Source organism: Cottoperca gobio, chromosome 12 (assembly GCF_900634415.1).
Source record: "Cottoperca gobio chromosome 12, fCotGob3.1, whole genome shotgun sequence".
Lineage (NCBI taxonomy): Eukaryota > Metazoa > Chordata > Actinopteri > Perciformes > Bovichtidae > Cottoperca > Cottoperca gobio.
In genome coordinates, this window is record NC_041366.1 from 8,879,147 (window position 1) to 8,906,541 (window position 27,395).

The window sequence follows — 27,395 nt, forward strand, 5'->3', positions numbered from 1 at the left end:
ATCTGAGAAAACACATTTCGGCCGCTTGTACCCGTGATCTCGTTCTTTCAATCCATCATGATAAAAATAATTTTAAATGCCCACCAAAGCCAAGTATAGTATCCTGATGTGCCAGCCAGCTGAGCTATAAAGATATATATGCTATACAATAAATGCAACCTTTGAGGTTTGCATTGCATGTAAGTAAAACCGTCTCTGTTTGCTTCAGGGAGAGATTGGTTTAACAAGGAGGGATGCTCTCGGCTCACACTTTTATGCTTCAAAAATGTCAGCGGCATTTGCTTATTTTCAGTATCCTTTGGTGTTAATAAAAATATATTTTGACACTAACTGAAAAACATGTTTAATGTCCGTCCCTTTTCATTCAGCTTGCGTTTTCACTCACCTTTCTAGTATGGCCAGTGATGTGAACATGTTCCGGTGATTCATGAGGAAAGAGCACGAGGCGGACATTGAGTTAGTGCCGCTGTGTAATAGTTGTGATTCATGTCGCATTGTATTATTATTATTTTTAACAGACAACTTAAGCTTTTAGCTTGGCTCCAAATCTAATATAGTGTTGAGGGTGTTTTCATGCATGCTGTTTTGTACACATGAAGTTTAGCTCAGTGAAATGTTTTTGATTTCATGATATGATAGACATTTGAACTGCACGAGTGTGAGAGTTTGTAAATGTATTCATATAGTTGTGCTGTTGTTAAACCCCCCCATTTCCTTCAATTGATCAAGACTCTTCTCAGATTCTTGATTCTTCGTTAATCGTGGACGCATGCAAGGAAAACAAAGTTCTCTTAATGAATTCAAAGTAACGGGGCGAGTAATTGATATATAAACGGTCATTTTTATAGGTGAAGTATTCCTTTAAGGACGAGCACATAAAATAATAATTTCAAAATGTACTTAAAGTATCAAAATTATAAGCACACAGTGCAGAAACATGTGCATTGAGGGTGATTAAACTAACATTTTCATAGTTTAATATTTAACAATGCATCATGTATAATAAACTCAATTCAAGTCAATAAATCTTAATTTGTTAAATTATTAGCAACTGTCTAAATTAAGTAGTGGAGTAAAAAGTACACTAATTACCTGAATTATAAAGTTCAAGCCTCTCATAAGTCTACTTAACTTAAGTACTTTGTTGTGTAAATATAAATGTGTAGTTACATTCCACCGCTGCAAATGAATAACTACAGAACAGGAAATGACATCCTCTTTGCCACAGCTGCTTCCTCCAGACTGTGAAAGTAATGTAATGTCCATGTTCTGGTTTCAAGACCATACCTGACAAACATCCCGAGTCATCACAGGCACAGCAGTGCTGCGCGTGCGTCCGTTCAAACCACTGTGGTCTGATTAGAGGAATTCAATAGTTCATTAATGAGTTGAGCCAATCAGGATAAAGCGCGGGTGTAATGAGTAGCCTGGAGTTCAGATTATGTGAGTGGTAGTGGCAGCACTTTGTGCTCCCCTCTGGGTTTTTCTACTTCTACAGGGAGCCTCCCTGTCAGGTTCCCGCTCATGCATGACAGAAAAAGATCCCTCAAAAAGAGTTACATGGGAAAATCCACATGTACACTGATAGCACTTATCTGTTCAACATTTCTATCCATGTTTGTTGTTACACTAGTCGGATATAACATCGTTGGAGCTTTTGAGTGAAAGAGAGCATCTCTGACTTTCTAAGAAGCAGCTTTCTGCTGCAGGCAAAAATTGCGAAACTCCGCTCACGTTATACAACTTCACTCTGCTGACATACCCTGCTGGTAGTCTGTAACGTCACATTCTGACAATGAAACACACTAAAATCTTATTGATGTCTTGACTAACACAGAATATTAATTTATTTCAATATTCAATATGTGCCCTTTTACTGCAATGTGACGTTTCACTTTTTTAACACACAACACCCTCTGCACCTGTCAGGAATGTGCCACAGCATGACACTTCAATTGTGTACAATGAGGGAGGAAGACACACTCCCCAGGTAGCTTCACAGCTACCAGCGGCAGTGAAGACACTGACCTTCAGACGGACTAGTTGAGCTGTCAGATTGACTTAACACCCCTTAAAGATGTAGGAAAGTAGACAAGATGGCGGAAAAGGGAGTTTTTACGGTGAGCAAGGTGACACGGAGAGACATTTCGGGAAAGGTCACATCATTTATGTCACTAACTCCTGGAGGCATATCGAAGAGGTGTGCAGTAGTTGCACAGGAAGGATGCCTGCATTCTTTGCTACATCCAAATGTATCCATTCCAGTGGACAAGCGTGTGTGTGTGTGTGTGTGTGTGTGTGTGTGTGTGTGTGTGTGTGTGTGTGTGTGTGTGTTTCTGTGTGTGTTTGACACTCTAGGACAGCCAGTAGCATGGCTCAGTGAGAGAGATGTGGTGATCACTGGACCGTGATCTGTCTTATCCCGTCACACACACACACATATATATACACACACACACACAAACACACTCTAGACAGCCACAGAGGCCACCTAGATAATACACCTCTCCGGTGCCGGTGTTACACCATTAAATTGGGATTTTTTTTGTATAAACTATCCAAGGGTAAAATATAATTGTACATGTAAGCCTGTAAACCCCAGCTACAGAAATCCTACAGAATAAGGTGGTTTTCTTATTGGCAATTGTGCAAAAAAAAAGCAAGCCAGCAGAAAACTTCTTTAGTAACCGTTCATCTTGCAGTTTTTCTCGACTTGTTCGCTTTCTGCATGCATAAAGAATACTGTATACCTGCTGGGTTATTGTGATCACGTCTCCTCTTTGATGAGATCGTCTTCACCAGAAAAACTTTAGCATTAGTCTTTTGTTTGAATGCCCGCAGTGACACATTAATCTGTGTACTAAAGTCGGAAGTATTGTAACGTGATGCTGTCACAGCAGGGCAAAGCCTCTCAGGGAGCAGGCTGCGGCTCGATGAGTTAACAAAGCATGTGGCTTTGAAAAGGGAGTCTGCTGTTCCTTTGCTGTTTACTTCCAACAGATGTTAGTTTTTATTTTGAACTCATGACTACAGTCTTTCACAAACTTTAAACAAGTAATTCTTATTTTAAGTATTGTCACCATTGTCACGATAATTCCCTAAAATGACAATCTTTGATATGTGAAGCTCAGATTTTAAGTCAACATAAATAGTCCCTGAGGTGCTCAGTCAGAGTCATGAGTCGAACATTTATAGTCCCTAAAACAAGGTATCTGCTGTTGCCTCTTTTTTGAAACCATCATTCGACCACCTAACAGCACACGTATTTTGTAGGTAGGTTGAAACAAATTCCCTTGGCTAATAATTAGCTCTATGTAATAACACATGCTGCCGTTAGTGTTGAACATCGATCAACAGGCTTCCTGTGCTCTGTCCACGACACTGAAACCTTCCAATCCAGTCCGGCTGAATCCAATTTGCCGCCTTCCAGTGTTGTGAGGCCTCACATACTAGTGTTATACATATTATATAACCCAATTCCAACTTTGGAAACTGAACGTATACTGTAGAAAGCAACATATTTGTCCAAATATATGTTCTGTTTGTTTGTCTTTGGAGATAGTCCTGTATCTGTCAAACTATTGTCCGAAGTTTCTTTCAGTTATCTTTTTTTAATGCTACGCCTGCAAGGAAGGAAACACAATACTGACACCCTGCGTGTATCCATAGGTCAGCTTAAATAACGGAAAGACCAAAAAATTATATTTCCTCCTGTAACTCTTCTGCTATCCTCTTTCTTGTCCATCCTCCTTCCTCCACTCTCCTCCCTCTCTCTCCCTCTCTCTCCCCTTTTCTTGTTTTCCCATTCCCTTCAGATTTCTATCCAACACATCATTTGAGGGCCAGACCGGTTTTATATCCAGAGACACTCACAGCCAGAATGTCATCTCAGAGGCCCATCATTACATCTGGTCCCTCCAGCTGGACCCTCTAGGCCAGCCAACCTGGACCCGCCTGGGACGCTGGCGCAGGGGGAAAGTTCTGATGGACCGGCGGGCCTGGCCAATCCATCAGGGATCTGGGAGCGGAGGAGACTGGCGCCGATCCTCGCGGCTGCACATGCGGGTGGTGACGCTGGTGGAGCACCCGTTTGTATTCACCCGAGAGGTGGACGGGGACGGGATGTGTCCCGCGGGCCAGCTGTGCCTCGATCCGCTCACCAATGAATCTTCGGTTGTGAAAGGATTTTTCAAGAATCTTGCGGGGCGCAATGGATCTGTTCCCACGGAACTGAAGAAGTGTTGTTATGGTTACTGCATAGACCTGCTGGAGAAGCTGGCAGAGGACATGGGCTTCACTTTCGACCTCTATATTGTAGGCGATGGAAAGTATGGGGGGTTCAAGAATGGTCGCTGGACAGGATTGGTGGGTGATCTGCTCAGTGGCGCTGCCCACCTGGCAGTGACATCTTTTAGCATTAATTCAGCCAGAAGCCAAGTCATTGACTTCACTTCGCCCTTCTTCTCCACCAGCCTGGGGATTCTGGTCAGTACTGCCATCTTTCTTCCTCTCTTTCACTTCTTCTTTTCCTCATCTTATACAGATTTTTCCTTTTTTCTCCACTTGTTATATACCTTACTTCTGTTACTCTTTGGCCCAATGCTTCTCCACTCTCCGTAAATGACCTCTGATCAACTCTCTCCGCTTGGTATGCTGGTGGTCAGTATTAATATGGCAGAGTTTTATTACTGCAAGCCCTACATGATTGGATTCTAATACAATTCCCCATATGGGGCTATACTGGTGAACCTATTACTACAATTACAGGCATCTTTCCGCTACTACAGCGGGAGATGTTTTGTATTTATACAAGCTGTCTATTCTATTATATGTATTCTTTTGCCCATTTTTTATTATGTAATTATATCTCTTACAGCACCTTTCCCAGTAGATTTGCGTTTAATAACGGTACACTGTTGGATAATGTAATACATTTGTGTCCAGTTAATGCTAGGCTTCTGAGTTTATAGCTTCCCTGTGTTCATTGTTTTGTATCTATTTGTAGTTGAAGGAGACGAGGGGAGATTGTCTTCCTATCAAGCCCGCTCCCAATTTATTCATTCCCATTTCATCATGCTTCTGTGACTCTTTATGAGACTTGTTTTAATTCCAGGTTCAAATACGAACAACCCATGTATAATCATTTATAGAATGTCTGATATAAATAACCAAACACCTTAACCCGACGCTAAAACGCTTGATTTTCCGGTCCAAACGCCACCAAATCCTCATGACATATCAGAGAAAGACAACACAATGCAAGTTAACTTCAAGCCTGTGAAAACTAATTTCTTACTTTTATAATCAGTTGTAAAAGGTTTTCCAATTCTGTGTCCCCCCCCTGCCCCGCTCAGGTTCGTACTCGTGACACAGCTGCACCCATCGGTGCCTTCATGTGGCCTCTCCACTGGTCCATGTGGCTCGGCATCTTTGTCTCCCTCCACGTCACCGCTGTCTTCCTCACCCTGTATGAGTGGCACAGCCCGTTTGGTATGACGCCGCGTGGACGCAACCGCGACCGGGTGTTCTCCTTCTCCTCAGCGCTCAACGTGTGCTACGCCATTCTCTTCGGGAGAACGGTGGCCATCAAGCCGCCAAAGTGCTGGACCGGCCGCCTGCTGATGAACCTCTGGGCCATCTTCTGTCTGTTCTGTCTGTCCACCTACACTGCTAATCTAGCTGCCGTCATGGTCGGGGAGAAGACCTACGAACAACTGTCAGGGATACATGACCCAAAGGTACGGAAGTCAGAAATGAGCAACACTACAAACAATGGATGTTTCTGAAGTTGACATTTAAAGTTTATCTCTGTGATGTTCTCACTTGTTTAAAGTTTGCAGGACCCAGTTAGAAAAAGTTGAAATGAAAAGAAAAATGTTGTCATGTTTTTCCTTGCACTAATCAGGATTCAGCAACATTTGAATCAGAATCTGATGACAGATTGGGTTGTTTGGTCACTGACAGTCAAATCTGATCAAACCCAGTCTCGCATAGGCAGACTTATCTCCCCAGTGCACGTCAACACAGTCCTGATGGAACTTCTTTATTTAGTCACACATATTTCATGTGCTGGAGATATTTCTCATTTTCAGGGGCTTTAATTTAATCAAAAGACAATATACATTTTTCTTCCCATATGTTTTTTTTAATGTACTTCATTCAAATGCTGACATTTTGGTTCTCCGGTTTTAGATGTTTTTCAAGAAATATCTTTTAATTTCAAAATGTGGTTTTGAAAGTGACTATTCTTCATTTGTTTGTTTAAGTGCAGGCTGGTGGACTTTCTCTTGATACTTAATAAAACTTCAGACTGCAGGATAAGGAATCTTTTTTCTAAATGTTAGAAGAGCCCTTCTTGTAAACTTTTAAACTTTAAGTCAGCAAATAGATTATTTAATCAAACCACCTTAATAAGGGCAAATGGTGTAAGGTAATTCATGTATTTTTTGTCAACTCACCAACTCTGAATCACAAGAGTGCAGGTATAATGAGAGTCAGAAAAGAAAAGAAACAAATAAGTATAGAGCTGGTCCTTCTGCATCGGAGAAGTAAAAAAGATGGCAGCTGAAGAAAAGAGAAATAACAGACTAAAATAAAAAATATCAATATAGATTTTGAGGGCATTCTAAGGGGAAACATCTGGGTTTATTTTTTTCTTTCCTGCAGTTGCACCATCCCTCTCAGGGATTCCGATTTGCCACAGTGAGAGAAAGCAGCGCAGAGGACTACCTCAAGAAGAGTTTCCCTGAGATGCACGAGTACATGAGGAGATACAATGTCCCGGCAACACCAGATGGAATACGTAATCTCAAGTAAGACAATGTGACACATACTGTACAGTCCTCATACATGATGTCGACACACTCATGTGCATTCATTGTAGTCGTCACTGACCCTGGTATCACTGTCATATGTCCTCTGATGTTCAGTAACTATCCAACCACTCATCTGTTGCTGTCATCATTCTATGAAAATGTACACACATTGAAGAAAACTGCTTCATCTTAGAAAAAAGGAAAGTGAGTTTTGTGTCCAAGGAAAGTCATCCCCCACCACTAGCCAGCCTGTTTGCATTCAGATCTCACCCTCCTCCTTACCCTGCCATTGCTGTCATCCTAAGCTGCTTCGACATTCAACTGGCATCCCCGTGGAGCAAAGCAGAATATAGTGAGAAAAGGCAGCTGAATGCAAGGCCTCGGCTGGGTAGGACACCATTTGAATGGATGAAACAAGATTTTTTTTTACTGAGCTTGTAAAATACTGATTAGAGGGTTCAAGGGAAAATGTCATCTTTAGAAAATTACAAGTGGGGAACAAGACAGCATACAATATGCCGCAATGCAACTTTGAATACTCTTTGAGTGCTCAGGGTTTACTCCCAGAGTGATCAGGCATATCGGTTACACGATCGTATAATAGACCCTGTGTTCATTTAAAACTTAAATCTGACGTTGTAGGACAATGCAACTACCGCTTACTGCATTGACAGGAGTAGCCCCATGTGGGGATTAAACTCAACATTCATTAATTGGTCTAAAGGAATCTAGATGTTGTGATTACTATGGTTACCTTTATATGTAGAACTAAAAGGTCATTCGGAGAGTGCAGACGTACGCCAAGGCCGTTTTCATAAGTGAACAATAATGTGTATCCGCCCTGTGATTCGGATCCACTCCAAGATTTAATGGCTTCTTCCTTGGCCCATGCTACACCCTTCCACCAAGTTTCATAAAAATCAAACCTGAACAAGTGTTGAAGGTGCTGTTTATGTTATGGTTATTGCATAGATTGAAAAACATCATGATCATATTCTTGAACATGACGTTCTTTCCTCATGCGTCAGCGCCGGTGATTGTCACAGCCGGAGGAATCACGATTGCGGGTCGTCCGGAAATATTGACACAGATATCCGAATTGACCCAAGAACGAACAAATCCAAACTTTGGTGGTAAAAGGTCGAGGACACTGTGACCTCACACCTGTCCCATTCACTAATTATTTTAGGAAAGCTTTGAGGGAATTTCATGACACCTGGCACAAACGTCCACTTGGACTCATGGATGAACTGATTCGACTTTTGTGGTCAAAGTTAAAGGTCAAACACGTTTTTGGCCATACGTTCATACACTAATTGTGATAATTTCACACAAATGTCTAACAGGATGAAATTATGAAGCGATGACATTTTGGACAGAAATGGATGCAAACAGCTTGGCTAGATGGCAAGGGCGGTATTCTAGTTTATTATAATTCTAGTAGTGTCATAGTTTATTTCTCTCTCTTTCCATTCTGCCTCATTTCCAAGACCCTTTCATTGCTATTTTCCGTCCATCCACCAGATGCCATCGGACTTTCCCTCCTTTCCCAGCTGACTGCCCCACCCATCTACAAACCTGTTCCCACTTTCCTCGTCGGCCCTGCAGTTACCTGACTTTCCCCCTCCTACTCTCCCACCTCTCCACTTTCCCTCATCAGTAACTCGTTTTTGGACTTTCCATCAGTAAGCATTTGGCTCTTCCCCTGTTGCCACTCTCCCTCACCCCCCTGTGACAAGTACAGAGCAGTATATACATCCTGGTGACTCATACACCATTGCTTGTGGAAATGTTCTAAAATGTAGAGGTCTATTTGCAGTTCTCTTGGTTCCCATCTTTGCACATGTCCCCATAGTGTTTCAGCTTAATGAACATGTCTAACCACAGCCACTAACAAGTACGAACTGTAGCCTGTCTGCTGTATAATTAGAGCATTTTGAGAAAGTGCACCGACCGGAGCATTATCCGCCATCAAACTTTATTGGTGCTATTCTGGCTCGCTTATTAGAGTTGCAGAGATAATGGGAAATGCTGTTTTTATATCCTTTGATACAGTGTCACATAACACAAGCTCTCACCTGAAACAGAACAATTTATTAGAGAGCAATGTTAACTTGGGTGCTAACAGGTCTCGCATCGTGATGTGAACATGTTCCCTGATCTACCTTGAGAATTCAGAATTAATGGAATTGCTTCATATTAAGTAAAACCAAATCACAAAAATGTGCCCTGTTACTCGTGTAGTTTTCCAATAATGCCATCCGGATGCAAGTACAAGATTCTGCTACTTTTACAAGCATTACCGTATGAAGAGGATGCAGTGAGGCATTATGTGTTAACCATACTGGTCAGGTAATTGGTTGATGTCAAGGTATTCCTCTGAAAATAAAATGCATAACATCAATACTGTACTATAGTGGAAAGACCAAGGACATAAGCTGCAACCTAATTCAACCTGTAATAATGAACAGCCAGCTTGTGGGTAGAAGATAGCAGAGTATTTCAAACACTGTCCTTGATAACAAGCAAAAAATAAAGAGAATATCTTGAAAAAGGCTTTGCAGCATTTGTGTCCCAGTAGGCTGTACCTGTCAGTAAAGAGTTGATTTGTAAAAGCCTCGCTGAGAGTGTTGTGAATTAATATCTCACCTCTGTATAACAGACTTAGAGTGGGGAATGCGAGTAAATTGGCAGAGACTGGCAGACAGGCAGTCATCTTCCTGGCATATGGCCAGTATTGGAAAACCACCAGTAAAAAGGTTGAGAGACGTTTGTTGAAACATTTGCATTCCATTTTCAGTGATTGTGGTGAACTGCCCTGTGAAAGGCTCAATACCCACAAGCACAAAGCAAAACAATTCGATCTCACACGCTTCTTTATTCATTGTGTTTCAACAGTTTCTCTTTTTTTCCACCTTTAACCAATTATTTATTTGACACAAAATAAACAAACCCCCACTCGGGTGTCTATCTATTCAACTTTACCCTAACCCTTAAAATGAAGTGAATATAGTTTATATTTCCAAAACGGACCAAAAACAAACTATTCTCACTATTGAAACTCACTCTGCGAGTTCAGAGGTGTGACATGAGGACACCAACAGAGAAGATAAGCCTTGGAGTAGCAGAGCAGGAATGGGGTGACAAAGTAAGGTTCATTTAAGTTTGTGCGTCTCAGGAGGTTTTAAAGGTGAATTTTCTGGAGGGTTGCTTTAAAATGTCAATCGCAGAAAACCCCAGAAGATGTAAGATTTGTTTTGGAGGGCTATGGCTACATCTGTCACAGCAATGAATTTGGGAGAGTGACTACGGACCAGTACCGGTCCATCTATCTGTTTGTCTGTCCGGTCATGTGTCAAAAACATCTCAAATGCCACTGATCAGATTGTCATAGAACTTAAGGGTATAATTCACGTCTACGCTCCACGTTCGTGGAATAACTGAGTGCTTGCGAAACGATGTGTGCACTGAAATGTTTAGTATAACACAAAAAGTTAGATTCATGCTGTTTAGTTTGTTGGGTATTAAACACTGCTCACACCAGCTCCGTCAAGAACCGTCATTGCACTTTCAGCTAACGCACACACAAAAAGTGGGACTTCTTTTTTGCTACATTTGCACTTCCATTGCACTTCCAGTATATTTACTCGCTGTGTGTTTACAGGGCTGACCCTCAGAGACTGGATGCATTCATCATGGACAAGGCTCTGCTGGACTATGAGGTCTCCATAGATGCAGACTGTAAAACACTGACAGTCGGGAAACCCTTTGCAATAGAAGGTAACACATGGCTGTTATTTATAAGACAAATGATTTGTTTATTTAGGACCCGATACAGTACTGTATTCACTTGTTTTCATTTCTAATGATCACTATATTATAAGAGGTGTTTCTTAATGACTGCAGACTAACTGACTAAGAACATTTTAGGACAGCCCTAGATATCAATCACTCGACATTTCCACAGCAGTTAAGCTTCTTGCTTTCAACAGCTTAGGTTCTCTACTGTCTATTGTTAATCTCTGGGTCCATTTAGCTTCTTCCTCTCACTGTGAAGATGTTCCCATGGTGCTTTCTTCCATTACAGGCCACCACAGCCCCAGATTCCAGTGTTGTTGTTAATTACTTAATGCACCTTTAAGCCTTCAGGATACAATACAAATCAATCAGTGTACTTCCTACCAAGGAGAGGTACTTCTGTAATTGGCTATTGCTGAATTTGTCACACTTTCCTGGCATGCAAAGAAATTCTGAGATTTATTGACTTATTGTGTTAAGTACATGCTTTGTTCTAGAATGACATTGGTTATTTCTGATAAGCACTGGTAACCATTTGCCAAGACACCCTTCTTACTGATCAGCTGTTATTTCTTTATTCTGTGAAACATATCTAATGACATTAAGGTGAGGTTAAAACGACTGTGTGTGTGTGTGTGTGTGTGTGTGTGTGTGTGTGTGTGTGTGTGTGTGTGTGTGTGTGTGTGTGTGTGTGTGTCCATTGGCAGGCTATGGCATCGGCCTCCCTCAGAACTCTCCACTCACATCCAACATCTCAGAGCTTGTTAGTCAGTACAAGTCAGATGGCTTCATGGACACTCTGCATGACAAATGGTACAAGGTTGTGCCCTGCGGGAAGCGCAGCTTTGCTGTCACTCAGGTAGGAACAGAACCACCTGTTACTCACCAGCCAGCCTGGTCTCCTAAAAAGTACGTTCCCTTACAACAAAACTGCACTGTCAATTACGTTTCGAGGGAAATATACGTTTACATTTGTTTTTGACGTTTGACGAAATACGTTTCTAATCAAAGTCTGCGGAACACCACCAACGGAGGAGGCTGGACTGGACTGGGTGGGTCAAACAAACACAGGATTTTCACCCAGGAGCAAAAAAGGCGCAACATTGGCCGAGATGCAATCTCTGAATCGGCTACTGTCTGAGGATGATTTAGCTTTTGAATAGCCTAAAACTAGCTTGTAAACTGGCTTCTTGTCAAACAATGCGATCGGACCGTAAACAATGGCCACCGCACAGAAAAAGAAATCTTGGCCCAAATATCCGTTGGCTACACCGGAACCCCCGACATATATCGGCCCTTGCCCCCCAGGGGTTGAATTGATGTCAGATCGAGAGCTGGTGGGTTCTGAGATTTACCTAACCTCAGTAGTATTGTTTTACAACATTAACCAGGTTTTTAAAACTGTGACTGTTATCCGGGAGAGAAAATGTGTTTCCCTCAATATATAATTAAGAATGTAGTTTTGTTGTATGGGAACAACGTTTTAGGAGACAGGGATGCAACAGAAGCAAATGTACTGTTTTGTTTGATTTAAATAGATGAGTTTTTACAGCTTTCTATCACCACCCATAGATATGGTTCAAATATAAAGGGGTGCTTCCATTGGAGTGCTAGGTTTTTAAATCCTGCCACACATATCACAGACAAACAAAAACCAGATTCAAGCTATTTATCATAAAACATGAAATAAACTATTTCTCTGGTTAGTCAGAATTTAGAATTGAAAATATTGTATTTGTAAGGGAGTAGTATTCTTGTCCCTTTTTCTTCTTCTTCTTCAAAAGTGTCCATACCTCACTATTTTCCTGTCTCTCAGAATACTTACTGACCCCACAACCTCCATGTTCAGTAATTGCTCCTTACTAATTCAGAGCCCGGCCCCTGACCCTCCAGCTGCTAACCGAGCTGTGTCTCCATAACTTCAGTCCCAAACAGCCCAGGCCCTCTGGTCCATTCTGTTCTGCTATTACCGAGCACTTAGCTCTCTTAGCAGCCTGGCCGTCTCTCCGTCCAGCTGTGACTCGAATCCCCGAAAGTGCTTCTAGCTCGGTGCTGACTGCACACTCCCTATTATCAAGCATTAATTAAAAACACACATCTACAAGAAAGAAGTCATGTCCCTCCTCTGCCCCGTCTTCTTCTCTTATTTGTTTTTTTTCTTACCTACTGTGCGACACGTCTGTGTGCAAAGGCACATAACCCCCCGCTGATTGCTCTTTAAGGTCTAATTAAGAAGCACCCATGGTGTTAGATTAATACGTGTACATTCTGAGGCTCATATGAGCAACAGAAGTAGAAATCTGCAGTGCAACAGATTCAGTGAACCAGTTTCCACCGTGTCACAGCTAGACGTGTTACAGATGCAATCTACAGTTGCAGACATCTAAATTGCTCCAGGTACATTTCATTTTGCAGCATCATGCCTCCACCCGCCTACGCTGACAGCAGAGAAAGCTGCTTGACCAGTATTTTTTGCTTCACCTGTGTGTCATTTTATTTGACATACAACTATATCAGTCAGGTGCCGAGCAGAATTTAAAGTAAGAAGATCGAGTGCAAACATATTATAGATGCTGTTGCAATATAAGTTACATGGAGTATGTAACTTTAAATTGGATCAACTTAAACTGAGAAGCATGTTTCGGCACGGTTACAATGTGCTGTGAAAATGAACACTGGACAACATCAGCAAGAAATTCATGTGATATGAGCAACATGTTTAAAAAAATAATAATAATTTAACCAGGCACATCATTAAGAACAATTTCTTCTTTACAATGGCGTTTTTGCGAAAGGCAAAGCCTCTTGAGGGGCGGTGGTCAAGGTATCCTCGTACATATTATGGTATTTTACAAAAACATATTTTTCATGCAAATGTCCAGCAACACGAGCGATCAGTGTGGAAGCCCCTGCAGCTTAGAACCTGTTAGGCAACAAAACTACTTGGTGAGGTTTAGGAAAAGATCATGGTTTGCGTTAACAAACCATGAAAGTGGCGTTACTTAAGTACGAAGGTTATGTAACGAATAAGTCAACGTCACTTCTGGTTTCACACGAGACACGAACAGCAGTCCCGTGGGTGAAAGTCAAATGTTTTTCGACACAATCATCAACAGTGACCACCTCTATAAGCTCTATATAGTCTTTACGCGGGTTATATACGAATTACATTGCATTACTTTGTGTAGGGATAAGTAAAAACAGTGAATAAAGGCAATTGGTTCAAAAGACATCAGCACAACAGCAGCACACATGCAAACATTTCCAAAACACCCACTACTTGCATACATTCACAACAACCATTACATGTGACAACTTGCATTAAATAAATGACATGGAGAGTAGCACACAAGGCAGGTAGCTAGGAGACAACAACAAATCAAGACTAGCATACAGGAACAGTAAGACAAACGGGCGAAGCAAAACAGCAGCAGCAAGAGAACAAGAATATGCATGGGACAACAGTAAGCGGGAGAATTACTGATGAGGCTGGCTCAGTTTAGTCCCGCTCAGCATTTTTTTTGTTGCTTTTATTCCGATGAATAAAAAGCTACACCACCAGCAGCAAGCCTGTGAATCTGAAAAGAGGAAAAATCTGATGGATTAGCTTCAGTGATGGCAGCCAACTTCTCTGGCGTGCGTCCAGCTCTTTGTCGCCCAAAGAATTTGATCCCATTCGAAGTAATAAAATCAATACCAATAAAATGACACAGTATTCAATTACGAGGGCCAAACTTAACATTACGGGGAAATAAATTGTGATCAAAGGGACTAAGATTATGAGCGTTATGTGCTTTGTTGAAGTAATTAAAAAAAAATGGCAGTAAATGTACGCAGTGGAGTTGTGAATTATAAGATCACTGTGAAAAATAATGGTTCTATATGGTTGCATACAGTAAAAAGAAGGAAGTGTGTGTGTTGCCAAAACTTTGTAGAATATGTGCTTAAATGTGCTGATCCAAGGAAGGCCATAACTGTGAGGAATGTTGCATGCACAATAACTTACAGTGCTTTTTATGCACTGGAGCTAAGTATTAGATTAGATAAATGTCATGTATCCTCAGTAAGCTTGTCTTGCTGTTAAAGGATAATACCACTATAATTTTATTTCTTTTCTAAGTTGAAAATGTCCTCCCCTGCAGTCAGATGTGACTGCTGTCTGCCCAGCTCGGAATCATCAGCTCCCACTCTCCAAAATGCCATTACAGCTAGTTTGCCAAGTCACAATACTGCAATGACGAATTTAATCCATCATCTATTTTTTTTTTTTTTTACCAGTATGACTTTATAATGCAATCATTGCAGCTGCTGCTGTATCACGAGCTGTTCCATACTCAGCAGTAAAAAACAAGAAGATTCATATGAGAATGTACATCTGCAGGAACTACATCAGGCGCTTAATTAAGAAAAGTGTGATATCACAATAAGAGATGCCACACTTGCAGACGTGTGATCAATTTCTGAGAGGTTTCTCAGTAGTGACACATTTATAGAATGAAATGAGTGCCAATTAAGGAAAAGTGTGATATCCCAGCGCGAGACGATCTGAGGGGTTTTCTAAGGAGCAGGATTTTAGGAAAATAGTCTCTCTTGCTCTACTTTTTAAGGACAAGGTTATATCTCATTCTAGATGTCCAATTCTCTGAAAAGAGAAGTCTTTCTTTGCTCTTTGAAATACAACGCTGTATTCAGTATTGTACACAAACACAGCAGCTTTTACTTGACTTTGTAATGTTGTTTCTTATTCAGTTTGGAGACTATTATCACTTTTTTTTCTCCATTGCTTCATGGTGTTGTTTCTGATAGGAGTGAGAACAGAGTTGAAAGCTTGAGCAATAGTCTCCGTGCATTTTTTTTTTTTTATGGAGAAACCTTTTTACAACTGCAGCTACAGTGACCGTGGCGTTATAAAGTCAAATAATAGGGGGAAAATACATGATGCATTACAATTGTCAATGCGAGCTGTTTTTTTAATGGGATTTTAAAAAGAATGGGAGCCGATGACTTCTGGGAGGTTCGGTATAAAAAAATAAAAAGGCAAAGTAACTTCTGACTGTGGTGAGTATATCAACCGGGTCACACAATAATGGCAAACAAAAATGCAATTACACTAGTGTTATCATTAGATGGAGAAAGACTTTTTTCATACACAAACCAAAAGCAAATGCCACGCCTACTACTGAAAACAGCATCTGCTTATATAAGATAAGGATGCCAACACATGCAGTTAGTAGTATTGTCCTCAATAATGTTTATTATTACAATACAAACACAGAACACAAGTACAAAAACACCGTAGATTGCAATAACCATCAAAGAAAAATAATATAATATGTTAACTTAATGACAGATAGTGAAACCATTGAGCTTACTGTACCTACTGTATTATTGTATGATGTGGCTTGCATTAGACACATACACAGAGCATGGGCATTTCTAAATAAATACTTCAATGGATCAATAATTCAACTTAAATATACAAGAGTCTTGTTTTGTCTTGTTATCTGACAACTTAAGAGACTTTTTAAAATGTTACTTTGCGGTTAGAATTTTTCAACGACTGCTCCTCCATCAGACGCAACAGATTTGCATCCCTGATGTCTTGTTCTCCGTGTCTCCATCTTTCATCTCCACTTTCTTCCCCCTGGCCACGTCTCTCTCTCTCTCCAGACGCTGCAGATGGGCATAAAGCATTTCTCCGGCCTGTTTGTGATGCTCTGTGTGGGCGTGGCCTTATCTCTGCTGACCACAGTAGCAGAACACATTGTGTACAAGCTGGTGATCCCGAGGGTCAAGGAGCCACGCTTCAAATACTGGCTGCACACGAGCCAGGTACTGAACTCACACACATGTACAACACAGTGAAATAACCACTTTATTATGAAGTGAAAGAAGCCACAACAGAATGTAAAAAATACTGCAGTGCAAGCATGTGTTTCTGTACTTTTACTTTGGAAGTTTTTGCAGTGAAGTTATTTAGGCGGTGACACATTTTGATGTTATTGTTCTCTCTTTTTTTTTCTTCTCACAAACACACACTCAAAACACATACTGCTTTTTATGTTCCTAATAAACAACGGCATAATCGCAAGAGACAGAATCATTTACAGTGAGGATGTGACAGCTAATGTGTTGCTTGTTTTCCAGAGATTACACCGGGCCCTCAACTCAGTCTTCACTGATGACAAACTGCCGACTGTAACCAAGCATGATAAGAGGTACCATCCCCGTCATTGAAGGATGAGCTCAATACAATTTCAGTTCAATCTTATAAATCCAGCACACATTGCTGAAATATATTCATGCATGTTTTTTTACAAATTTTATTCTTAAGGAAAATCCCATCCCTAAGGGATTGAACTGAATATGAACTGAGCCCAGTTGTGTTGTATTTATTTATGACCCATTTGATGAATTTTATTCGACTTGGCTTGTCATGCAAGGACACATCACAAACAGGCTGCTGACTTGAGGCAGCTCCTAAATGTAAAGGTCCCATATTGTAAAACATGAGATTTCCATGTCTTTTAATTATTATAAAGCAGTTCTATGTGCTATATAAATACTGTGAAAATAATCAAACGCTCAATTGACTGAGAAATGCACACTGCTCGTATTCAGAGACTGTGCCTTTAAACGTTCCGTCAGCGCTGCCTTACAGTTGTGATGTCACAACTGTACTACATATTGGTAGAAAAGTGCTGATACGGTGCCATTACAGTCATGCCCCGGCTGCAATGATGGTGCAGAGATGCCAAGAGCAGAGATGCTAAAGACCTGCAAAAAGACTGACCAATTACGGCAAGCCGAACTTCTCCTGGAGGGGGTCTTAAAGAGACAGGCGCTAAAACAAAGCGTTTCAGACAGAAGGTGAATTCATCTATATTCAGACAGACAGTATGAGAATTTTTTTTTCTTTTTTTAACTTTAAAACATGTAAACATGTTCTCGTAGAAACCCAAAATACTAGTATAAACCTGAACATTTGCATAACATGTCCCCTTTAAGTAATGACGTTAGCTAATGTTTCCATCATTACCGTTGGTTACTGGAGTTGGTTGGAGATAAACAGTTGGTACCTCGAATTGTCCGGACAGGTGCCATTAAAGCACTGCTACCAAACAGGTTCTCATAATACTCAAACTCTAATACTCAAATTAAAAGGGCATATTTTTATGGTATTGTTTTTATTTTGTATACTCCTCACAGAGTGGTATCAAACCACTGCACCCTTTACTAAATGTAACTTCCAATCTTAAAATGCCAAAACATAACTGCATTACAAACAGCGCACAAACAAAGAAAATGAGATAGATTTAAGAAATATGCCACGCTGACATCACTAGATATCACTAGAATTTATCATATCACATATGAGCCCATATTCACTCACACCAAGAAAGCTTTTCCATCAGGAAGCCTTAAACAGCCCATTGGCCAAATGATCAGGCTGCGAATAAGTGACATCAATTAACAAGTGGCAGTTAAGGGACCCATTTTTAATCAGAAACTAAATAGAATGGTCAGTCTGTTGGAAGCTAATTATCAGTGAGGGAAATTGAGGAAATAATCTCATGCTGACGTCACAGAGTATTGTTTAACTCAGTGGGTGACAGAGGGAGATTTAGTAAATCATGAAAGCTTCTTTTTGGTCCGTTTCTTTTCAAATGTTGCAAATGGGTGAACTTTTTGAGGGTTTATGTAACAAAGTCCCTCTTTGCTCTCATATAGCAAGTAAAGTGAAACATTTATTCCTCTTTTTAAGGCCTCTGATGGGAGATCAAAAAGAACTCTCAAGCTTTTACTCAGCAAAAGGGTTCCATTTCATCTTTCTACATTTTAATACTGCTGTACTTTACTTCACACCTATTCCCACTTAGCAGCACGCGCTGAGGGGACACTCAGGTGGAGCACTCAAAGTGGGGATTAAATACACGTAATAATTATGTAGCCAAGGCTATGTGAGGGATGCCTGTGGTAATGAGGATAGATTACCTACGGCTGCATAATTAGGCTCATTCAATCAAGGTCTTCTGCCTCGTGCCTGCACGCTGTCTCCGAGTCAGAAATTATTACCATCATATTGCCAGTGTCCCGCAGAAACCTTGTGTGTCAGAAATTTCAGATTTGCAAGTGCTGAACTGAAATACAGTATAATGATCGTCCCATTCATATGTGTTAGATGTTGTGCTGTACATGGCTCCAGCTTAGGTTCCGTTATGTGAAAATACACGTGCTGCATATACACCTGTTTCATCAGCATAATAAAAAGGAGGCTTTATGTGACCAAATGGAGCATATGGGTGAAAAAACAAGTATTTAGGATGGAGCCTTATATATTTCATTCCCTAACTGTGCTAACAAAGATGTAGAAAAGCCCAAAAGGCATCAGAGAAGTGTTTGCCTGAGAGAATTAGGAGCAGTGTCTCTAACACCACGACACACTCTCTGATGTCCAATTAGGATCTTTTGATTTAATACCAAACGCAATGTTAAGGTCATGCGGCTCTAGAAAAGACCTAACGACACTAAAACAAGATAACGTGTCACTTATAGTAGATTTAGTAGACAATTCAGCTGCTATACTCTCTTTGATCAAGAAAATTAAATATGATATGGCCATTGTTTATGCTTATTTATATATATTGTTCAAGTTTTTTACATTGTATTTCCCTTCAGTTTTAAAGTAAGGCATGTCAGTCCGTCAGTGCCGTTCTCGTTATCGCGATATCTCAGGAACGCCTTGAGGGAATTTCATCAGATTCAGCACAAACGTCCAGATTACATTTTTGGAGTTAAAGGTCAAATTCACTGTGACCTCCCAAAACAAGTTTTTGGCCATAACTCAATAATTCATATGATAATTATGACAACATTTCACCCAAATGTCTAATAGGATAAAATTATGAAGTGATGACATTTTATATCCAAAAGGTCAAAGGTCAACCCTACTGTGACATCAGAATAAAACACTTTTCGGGCCAGTATTCAATGCCATAATCCCAGGAATAAATAGAGATTGAGACCATATTTCACATTTGGTCGGATACTGAATTGGAGACACTAATCTTGGATGCCCACCTTGAAACTGCGGTGATTGTGTATATCTTCTGTAATGCCGACTTGAAGACGTGTGTGAAGAACATTTTATAATTTGTATCTTCTTTGCAGCAACATCCATAGTTGTCTACTGTCATGGCAACAACTGTGTGTTCTATCCTGTTCCTCTGGTAGTCCACCACAAGGTTTGCTGATACTGAGTGATGTCGTTGCACACTGGGACAAAGTTCTCTACCGTTCCTCTTTAGAAATAATCTCTAAGTGAATACAGCATGTTTCTCACTGGAAACTATTCACTGCAATCCTGCATTTCAATATAGTGATAACTTCCATTTAGCTTTTACTTAATAACTTTTATTAAATTCCTTAAAAGTCTTCATATATTATATGAGTCTGGACAGATATTAATATTCCTAGATGCCTTGCTAAGTTTTGTACACCATTCCAGCTGTGTGGCGATCACAGGATATAATAAATACGCTTTTGATTCCTCACCTACGAGGGTACGATGCAGTGTTGAAATAATTGGGCAGGGATGATTGTGTCAGTGCTGTGTTAGCAAACCGTCACCACAATTTGAAAGAAGTGTAATCACAACACATGAAAGCTACTGTACAACATCTACTGCAAGAACATTAATGTTTCCCCCTCCACAGGGTGGCCAAGAGGTCATTTAAAGCTGTGCGACCTGCTTGTGGGGATACAATCATTTGCTCAAGGACACTTCAGCAGGGGGCATGTGTTTCTGGTGCACCTGTCTCCTGCTCGTTGAAGGACAGCCTCCCTATTCACTGCGCTACAAGCTGACCGACATCTGTACTGACAGATGGGTTGGGAAATACTATTCAGTGGTGAAATATTACGTTCCTAGAGAACTGCTGCAGGGAAACACGAGCTGTCCTCTTCATAAGCTGCATTGGTTGACATGTGACAGAAAAGTATGTGGAAGTTGCGAGTAGACTTGGATTCTGTCTTGGGTACGTGTGTCTTAACAACTCTGGATCTACAGTTTGCAAAGGCATTAGTAAACTAAATGAATCCAATGTTATGAAGTTATAAATGAGGGAATGGACACATCTTCATGAGAGGAATCTGGGGAACATGCTGACTGGATGTAGGTAATAATGAGCTTTCCATTTAAAAACCTTATATGTGAACTTTCACTATCCAGGGAAAATAATGACGATGCGAAGGACATCCGAACACTGCAGGAAGAAATAATGATTTGTATTTCAGCGTGCTTTTCATCTGCTAAACACTTTGACAACCCTGCACGGTGCACAGCTCCTCTTCCTGACCTTGATATCATTATTTGTTCTGGGAATCGTTACCAGGCAAAACCAAAAAACAGTTGGTGTTTATATATTTTCCGATGACTTTAAATGATCACGTCTATTCATATCATGAAAGTTGAATAAGCTCACATTCCATATGGGAGTGACACATGGATTTCTAAAGCAATTTAAAGGCTGGGTTGAAGAACAAAGGAATAGGCTTTTTAGTTATGTGTAGACTAGATGCTCTGGTATTATTAGGAATAACTATATTTTCATCACATTTTTTCAGAGCAGCCGCAAAGTGCTTTCAAGATAAAAGAATAAAAAAAGAAAAGATAATTCATCAATAAAAGCAACAAAAATGCATGCATAGCAGAAAAAAAAGAGAAAGATAGAAGATATTAAAAGATGAACGCATAAAGGTGAAAAGGTGAGTTTTAGGCAGTGATTTAAAAGCCTGACGTTTCCACATTCATTGAGTACAATTGGCACAACAGCTCAGCCAGCAATTGTTTCAATCTACACGTTTGAATGCCAACTGGGGACCTGCCTGAGGTCATCAGGCTGCTGTCATATTTAGATAGATAACATCTATGCTATAAAGTCTATACACTTACAACCTTACGTAATGCTTCTTAAGATGCTGAAATACGGCTGATTATCTTAAGACTTAAGGCTAAAGACATCTGATAATGGTAACCTCATTGCAAACTATTCTCTCTTTCATTGCAGCCGTGATGTAAGCACAGGTGCCTTCTTGTCAAAAGGTGCACATATCATTTTAAGATGATGTTCTTATATTCTGACGTCTCATCCTTCAGCTTAAGGTCTCTTTTCATGTCAGGAGTATCTCATTAAATTCTTCTTGTCACTTTTTTATCATCAGGGAAAACACCTTTGATTCAGAGAGCTTAAATGAAATCACGGTTATTTCTCAGCTTGCAGATCTGGATGTGAAAAGTTCCTTTTTCAGAGAGGAAACCAAATTAAGTTATTTTCTAAATCTTGTTCTCATTAGTGATAGAAAGCACAGAGTGATCTCAGGAGGCTTTTAGTTTATATTCATTAAAGTTTATTTATATTGGACCATAACTCTACCATTTAAATCCAATAGTAATCTACCATGCTTATGAATATCATTTTGTCTTAAAATGCAACCTTTCGTGATAGATTTGTTTGAATGAGAACTCAGGAAGTTGAACTGACTCAACACTAACCAACTAAAACACCCAATAATGTTATTTTATTAAAGCACTAGACTCCAAAAAAAAGATTAGAAAATTAATGAAATAGTATAAAGTTGAATAATGTGTCTGACTCACAGGATGTAGACTGTGGGTATAAGCCTGCCATTGGCCGCGTATGTAATGGTGTTTTCTAGACTGATTATGTGTTAACCAAAAGATAAATATTTCAATTATAACTACATATTTGGAATCGAGTATCTGGACAGGGCTCCGTCTGCCTCTGGCCAAACATGTCCATGGTTTGGTAAAACATAAAAGCCTTGTGTTATATCCAATAATGTATTGAAGATGTCACTTTTGTTCTGCCTCCTTCCTAACAAGTACTGAGTGCTGTGTACAAAGTCTTTTGGCGAAGTTTCAGAGTGACTTTGATGAGTTTTTCATGGTCAGTTCAATAAAAGGAATTGATATGTCACCAAGGACAACCATGGCTGGCTGTTTATTTTAGTTTGTATAACTTTAAAGCTCCAATTAAATAGCTTTTTCTTATATAATACACATTGTCTTCATACATGAAACTATTTTTGAGAAGAAGGCAGGACAAATGCTGTTAACTGGGGCAATGATCGAGGATCACTCTGCTCCTCTGTCACTCCCTGGAGCAGCACAAAGAGATGTTGTGTTGAACTGACGCCCTCACACCTGCTGGTGCTCATTAGGTTAAAGACGAGGGTAGACCTCCAGCTTGGATGGGAGAGGTTTGCGAGGTCAGTGCTGGTCCCGGAAGAAATTAATTGGACATGAAGGCTTCGAGTTGAATGCTAATGTCAGTATACTAACACTAGTTGTTATTGGTAGAATGTTGTGAACATGTTAGCATGCTAGCAATGACTGTAGAAGCAGAGTAAGATCTACTTCATCTACTTCCAAGGTGCATGGAGAAGGGGTTAATACTCCAGCAACACTTGTTGTTACACTGTTAAAGAGATTGTTGTTGTTGGTCTAACAATAAAGTTGTTCTGTAGATTACAAGTGTTGCTGAAGTTTTACCTCTTCAGGTAATAGCCTAATTAAGATCTGCCCTGAGGGAAGGTTAAGGGATCACCAAAGTTATCACAATTCATCTTGAGGGGAATGTGAGGGCGTCGCAATCCATCCAATATTTGTTAATATATTTAAAGAATTGTCGACCGCATGTCATATCTATGCTATATTTCAGTCTGGACCAAAGTGGTGCACTTACTGATACACCAACTTTGCCTTCCCAAGAGCCAAGCCACTAGTGTAGCTAAAAAATATAAATAATACATATTAAACAATAACTAACAGAACAATACATCCAGGGAGGACAAAGACATTTTACATTTATTGGGACATTTAGGGAGAACGTTTGTACTGTACTCTGTCTTGGAAAGCATTTATGCTGTATTCCTCTAAGAATCTTGATGTGAGCCTCTTAACAATAATGTCTGGGACTTTCCCAGACAGCAGTTTAAGGATATTGTCCTACACTTTTCAATCTTGTTTGAGGTATTGTTCTCTCTAAATAGCAGTTTGTCATACAACATCCACAGACTGTACTATATGTGCGCAGCAATTAAGAGTGTAAGCACAGGGTTGACATCCTCTGTGTGTCTCTACAATAGTCATCTGAGCCACTGGTTCTACATAGGATTTAGCCTGGAAAGATGCAGTAAGATGGTACACAATCTCCCACATATGCATTCTTAGGAAAAAAAGACAGAATTGACACCTGATATTTCTCCATGTCTCTGTTTTATATCCAGGTGCAATGAGGGAAACAACCAGTCAGCATCTTGGAATCCTGCAGAGTCCTCTCACTACAACAGGCGTAGGGTCCTTCCACAAGAGATGCAGAATGACCTGGAACGCCCATCCTCCCAGGAGCTTCCACAACCATCGCCCCCATCTCCCCTGCCTAATCCCCATTCTCTTCCCCTACTGGAGAAACACCTGCCCATAGTGACCAACACTAACGGTCGCTCTGACCTGTTGGGGCGGGGGTTGGGCCAAGGACTGGGGCCAGGGCAGGGGGGTTCCGCGCAGAGCCTAACACCAGGACCATGCCGGGGTTTAGGTGCGGGCGACTGCGGCCCTGGGCTGGGTGCGGGCCGGAACCCGCTGGTTCAGGAGCTGTCAGAACTAGAGGGTCAAATCCTCGTAATCAAGCAGCAGCTGCAGTCAGCCATGAGGAGGAAGCGAGAGCTAGAACAGTACCAATCAGAAAACCAGCAAGCAAACCAGACTGCACCAACTCAGCTCGCTACGCACCAGTCTAACCAGTTTGCTCATTATACCCAGTCCCACCAGCAGACTAACCCACACACAAACACGCTCCCGGAGTTCTGAAGCTTTTCACCTTTTGTTCTGCCCAGAGAAACCTGGTGCGACATAGGACTAGTTTCTAAAACCTCCTGTACAGGTTGTGGAAAGGTTTTGGAGTTGGAACCGTCACAGATTTCTGGAAGTTGAATCCTCCATTAGGCTCAGGAGTTCCTCTGAACGCTGAACTGAAACGTTCTCCAAGGATTCAGCTCTGTCACTCCCGTGTAACATTTCCTCACTTCTGGAACATGAGATTCACTTAGATGACAGGCCAAGGTGAACTAGGGACCCCGAACCAAATCTGTTCTCACTAGCGTGTTGCTGTCACTGTTCTATACCCCCCTTCCCCCATCTTCTTCACCTCACTGATCCCTTCATTTTGTTCCTTTTACTTCCATTCCTTCTGCCCTCTAGTCCGTCCTTCTCATCTCTTCCCAATAAGCCTTGTCTTTTCAAGGGTACAGATATGCTTGCCATGACGATAAGCTTGATCATAGATATGAAGACCGTTATTTAAGCTTAATGGGCTTATTCACCTGAGTCTTATGTTGAGACTTATTGAGAGTGTAAATGACCTGAAGTTGAACTCATACAGTTAAGTCTTTATTGCCTTGCGTTGAAAGGAGAGGGAAAGAAATGAATTACAACTGCTGGTGATTGGTTGATGTTACCATTGATGACCTAATGTTTCTGGCCTTTAAAAATGTGGCTTGGGTCATTTTTTTCCCGTGTACCTTTTTGAGGGACAGTTGTTACGAGTAACAAAAAAAAAAAAAAAACAGACAAATTCAGCAACACACCTCTATATTCATCAACATCTGGTTGGCATCTTGTTTTAGGGATCACTGTATAATGTTGTCCTGCACTTCACCGATGCACTTCCTAGTTTCTTAAAGAAAGTTGCACCTATGAGTCATAGATTAACTTGTCAGAGTTTGACTCGCGATCTGGATGTTTTTCGTACAATGAATGGTAATAACTCCAAGAGTCTTCAGCCTTTTCAGTCAGGGACCCACAAACAGGACGTTTTTAATCCAGCCTCTTGAGATCATACCGGTGCTCTTGCAATCTCTTCTTGACACAACAAACACACACATATTCAGTTTATGGTACATTCCTATTGTTGAGTAGTAAATGTAAACATGAACATTGACCACTAGTCGAACTCTGACATCTTATTTGAATATGATGATCACTCATAATTGAACAAAGTGAAACAGTCCCTCTGTGATGAGACCTGTTTTCTTGCATCTTTTTCTGTTTGCGTTTGGATGTGTTATTAAAAACATACCTCTCTTCTTTGCACCTAACTTAACTGAACCTTGCCTTGCCTATCTTACACGTCAAAATGCAATTTACAATACCTAATAGAAAACAGATTGTAGGAGGACACTGAGTCATTCAGCATTGTGCGTAGTTACATCTGAGTTTAGTTTTTAATTAATGTGCCACCATAACCTTGAAACTGTTTGGTATGAATCACCTGCTCTCAGTTCACTGAAAACCTGATTTCAATAGACTATTATATAATTTTCTTCAATGACTCAAGGGATGTTCTTTCACTGAGAGGTAAAGGGTTTCCAGCTCTTGATGAGTCAATGAAACCAGGGGTACAGAACAATGGCTTTTTCCCCAAGTTGGCCATTGAGATTCACCTGCAGTTATTCATTTCTTCCCATCTACATAGATTCCATTATGGTTTAAAAAAAGACCCTGCAGCTATACAGGACTGTCTCAGAAAATTAGAATATTGTGATAAAGTTCTTTATTTTCTGTAATGCAATTAAAAAAACAAAAATGTCATACATTCTGGATTCATTACAAATCAACTGAAATATTGCAAGCCTTTTATTATTTTAATATTGCTGATTATGGCATACAGCTTAAGAAAACTCAAATATCCTATCTCTAAATATTAGAATATCATGAAAAAGTATACTAGTAGGGTGTTCAACGAATCACTTGAATCGTCTAATTAACTCGAAACACCTGCAAGGGTTTCCTGAGCCTTGAAAAACACTCAGCTTGGTTCAGTAAACTAAATCACAAGTATGGGGAAGACTGCTGATCTGACTGCTGTCCTGAGGACCATCATTGACACCCTCCATCAGGAGGGTAAGACACAAAAAGAAATTTCTCAAAGAGCAAGCTGTTCACAGAGTGCAGTTTCAAAGCACATCCACAAAACGTCTGTTGGAAGGGGGAAATGTGGCAGGAAACGCTGCACAACCAAGAGAGATGACCGCAGCCTTAACAGCATTGTGAAGAAGAGTTGCTTCCAGAATTTGGGGGAGCTTCAAAGACAGTGGACTGAAGCTGGAGTCCAGGTATCAAAAGCCACTGTTCACAGACGTGTCCGGGAAATGGGCTACAATAGCCGTATTCCCATGGTCAAGCCACTTCTGAACTCAAGACAACGGAAGAAGCGTCTGACTTGGGCTATGGAAAAGAAGCACTGGACAGTTGCAGAGTGGTCCAAAGTCCTCTTTTCAGACGAAAGCAAGTTTTGTGTTTCATTTGGAAGTCAAGGCGCCAGAGTCTGGAGAAAGGCTGGAGAGGAGCAAAATCCAAGTTGCTTGAAATCCAGTGTGAAGTTCCCACAGTCAGCGATGGTTTGGGGAGCCATGTCAGCTGCTGGTGTTGGTCCACTGTGTTTCATCAAGCCCAGAGTAAATGCAGCTGTGTACCAAGAGATTTTAGAGCACTACATGCTTCCGTCTGCTGAAAAGCTCTATGGAGATGAGGAATTCATTTTCCAGCATGATCTGGCACCTGCCCACAGTGCCAAAATCACCAGTAACTGGTGTACTGACCATGGCATTACTGTCCTCGATTGGCCTGCCAATTCCCCTGACCTGAACCCCATAGAGAATATGTGGGGTATTGTGAAGAAGAAGCTGAAAGACACCAGA

General features: G+C 40.7%; 1 protein-coding gene across 1 annotated transcript in view; it reads left to right on the forward strand.

Annotated features, from left to right (window-relative positions):
- Positions 1-25,284, forward strand: part of grin3a (glutamate receptor, ionotropic, N-methyl-D-aspartate 3A) — a 45,779-nt gene extending 20,495 nt beyond the window's left edge. Inside the window, exons 3-10 of the mRNA XM_029445526.1 lie at positions 3,816-4,485; positions 5,355-5,738; positions 6,667-6,812; positions 10,480-10,595; positions 11,321-11,472; positions 16,284-16,445; positions 16,761-16,831; positions 23,925-25,284. Of these exons, the coding sequence (XP_029301386.1) occupies positions 3,816-4,485; positions 5,355-5,738; positions 6,667-6,812; positions 10,480-10,595; positions 11,321-11,472; positions 16,284-16,445; positions 16,761-16,831; positions 23,925-24,507 (2,284 nt within the window). The 3' untranslated portion in view covers positions 24,508-25,284. The remainder of the gene's footprint in view (positions 1-3,815; positions 4,486-5,354; positions 5,739-6,666; positions 6,813-10,479; positions 10,596-11,320; positions 11,473-16,283; positions 16,446-16,760; positions 16,832-23,924) is intronic.
- The last annotated feature ends 2,111 nt before the right edge of the window (positions 25,285-27,395 follow it).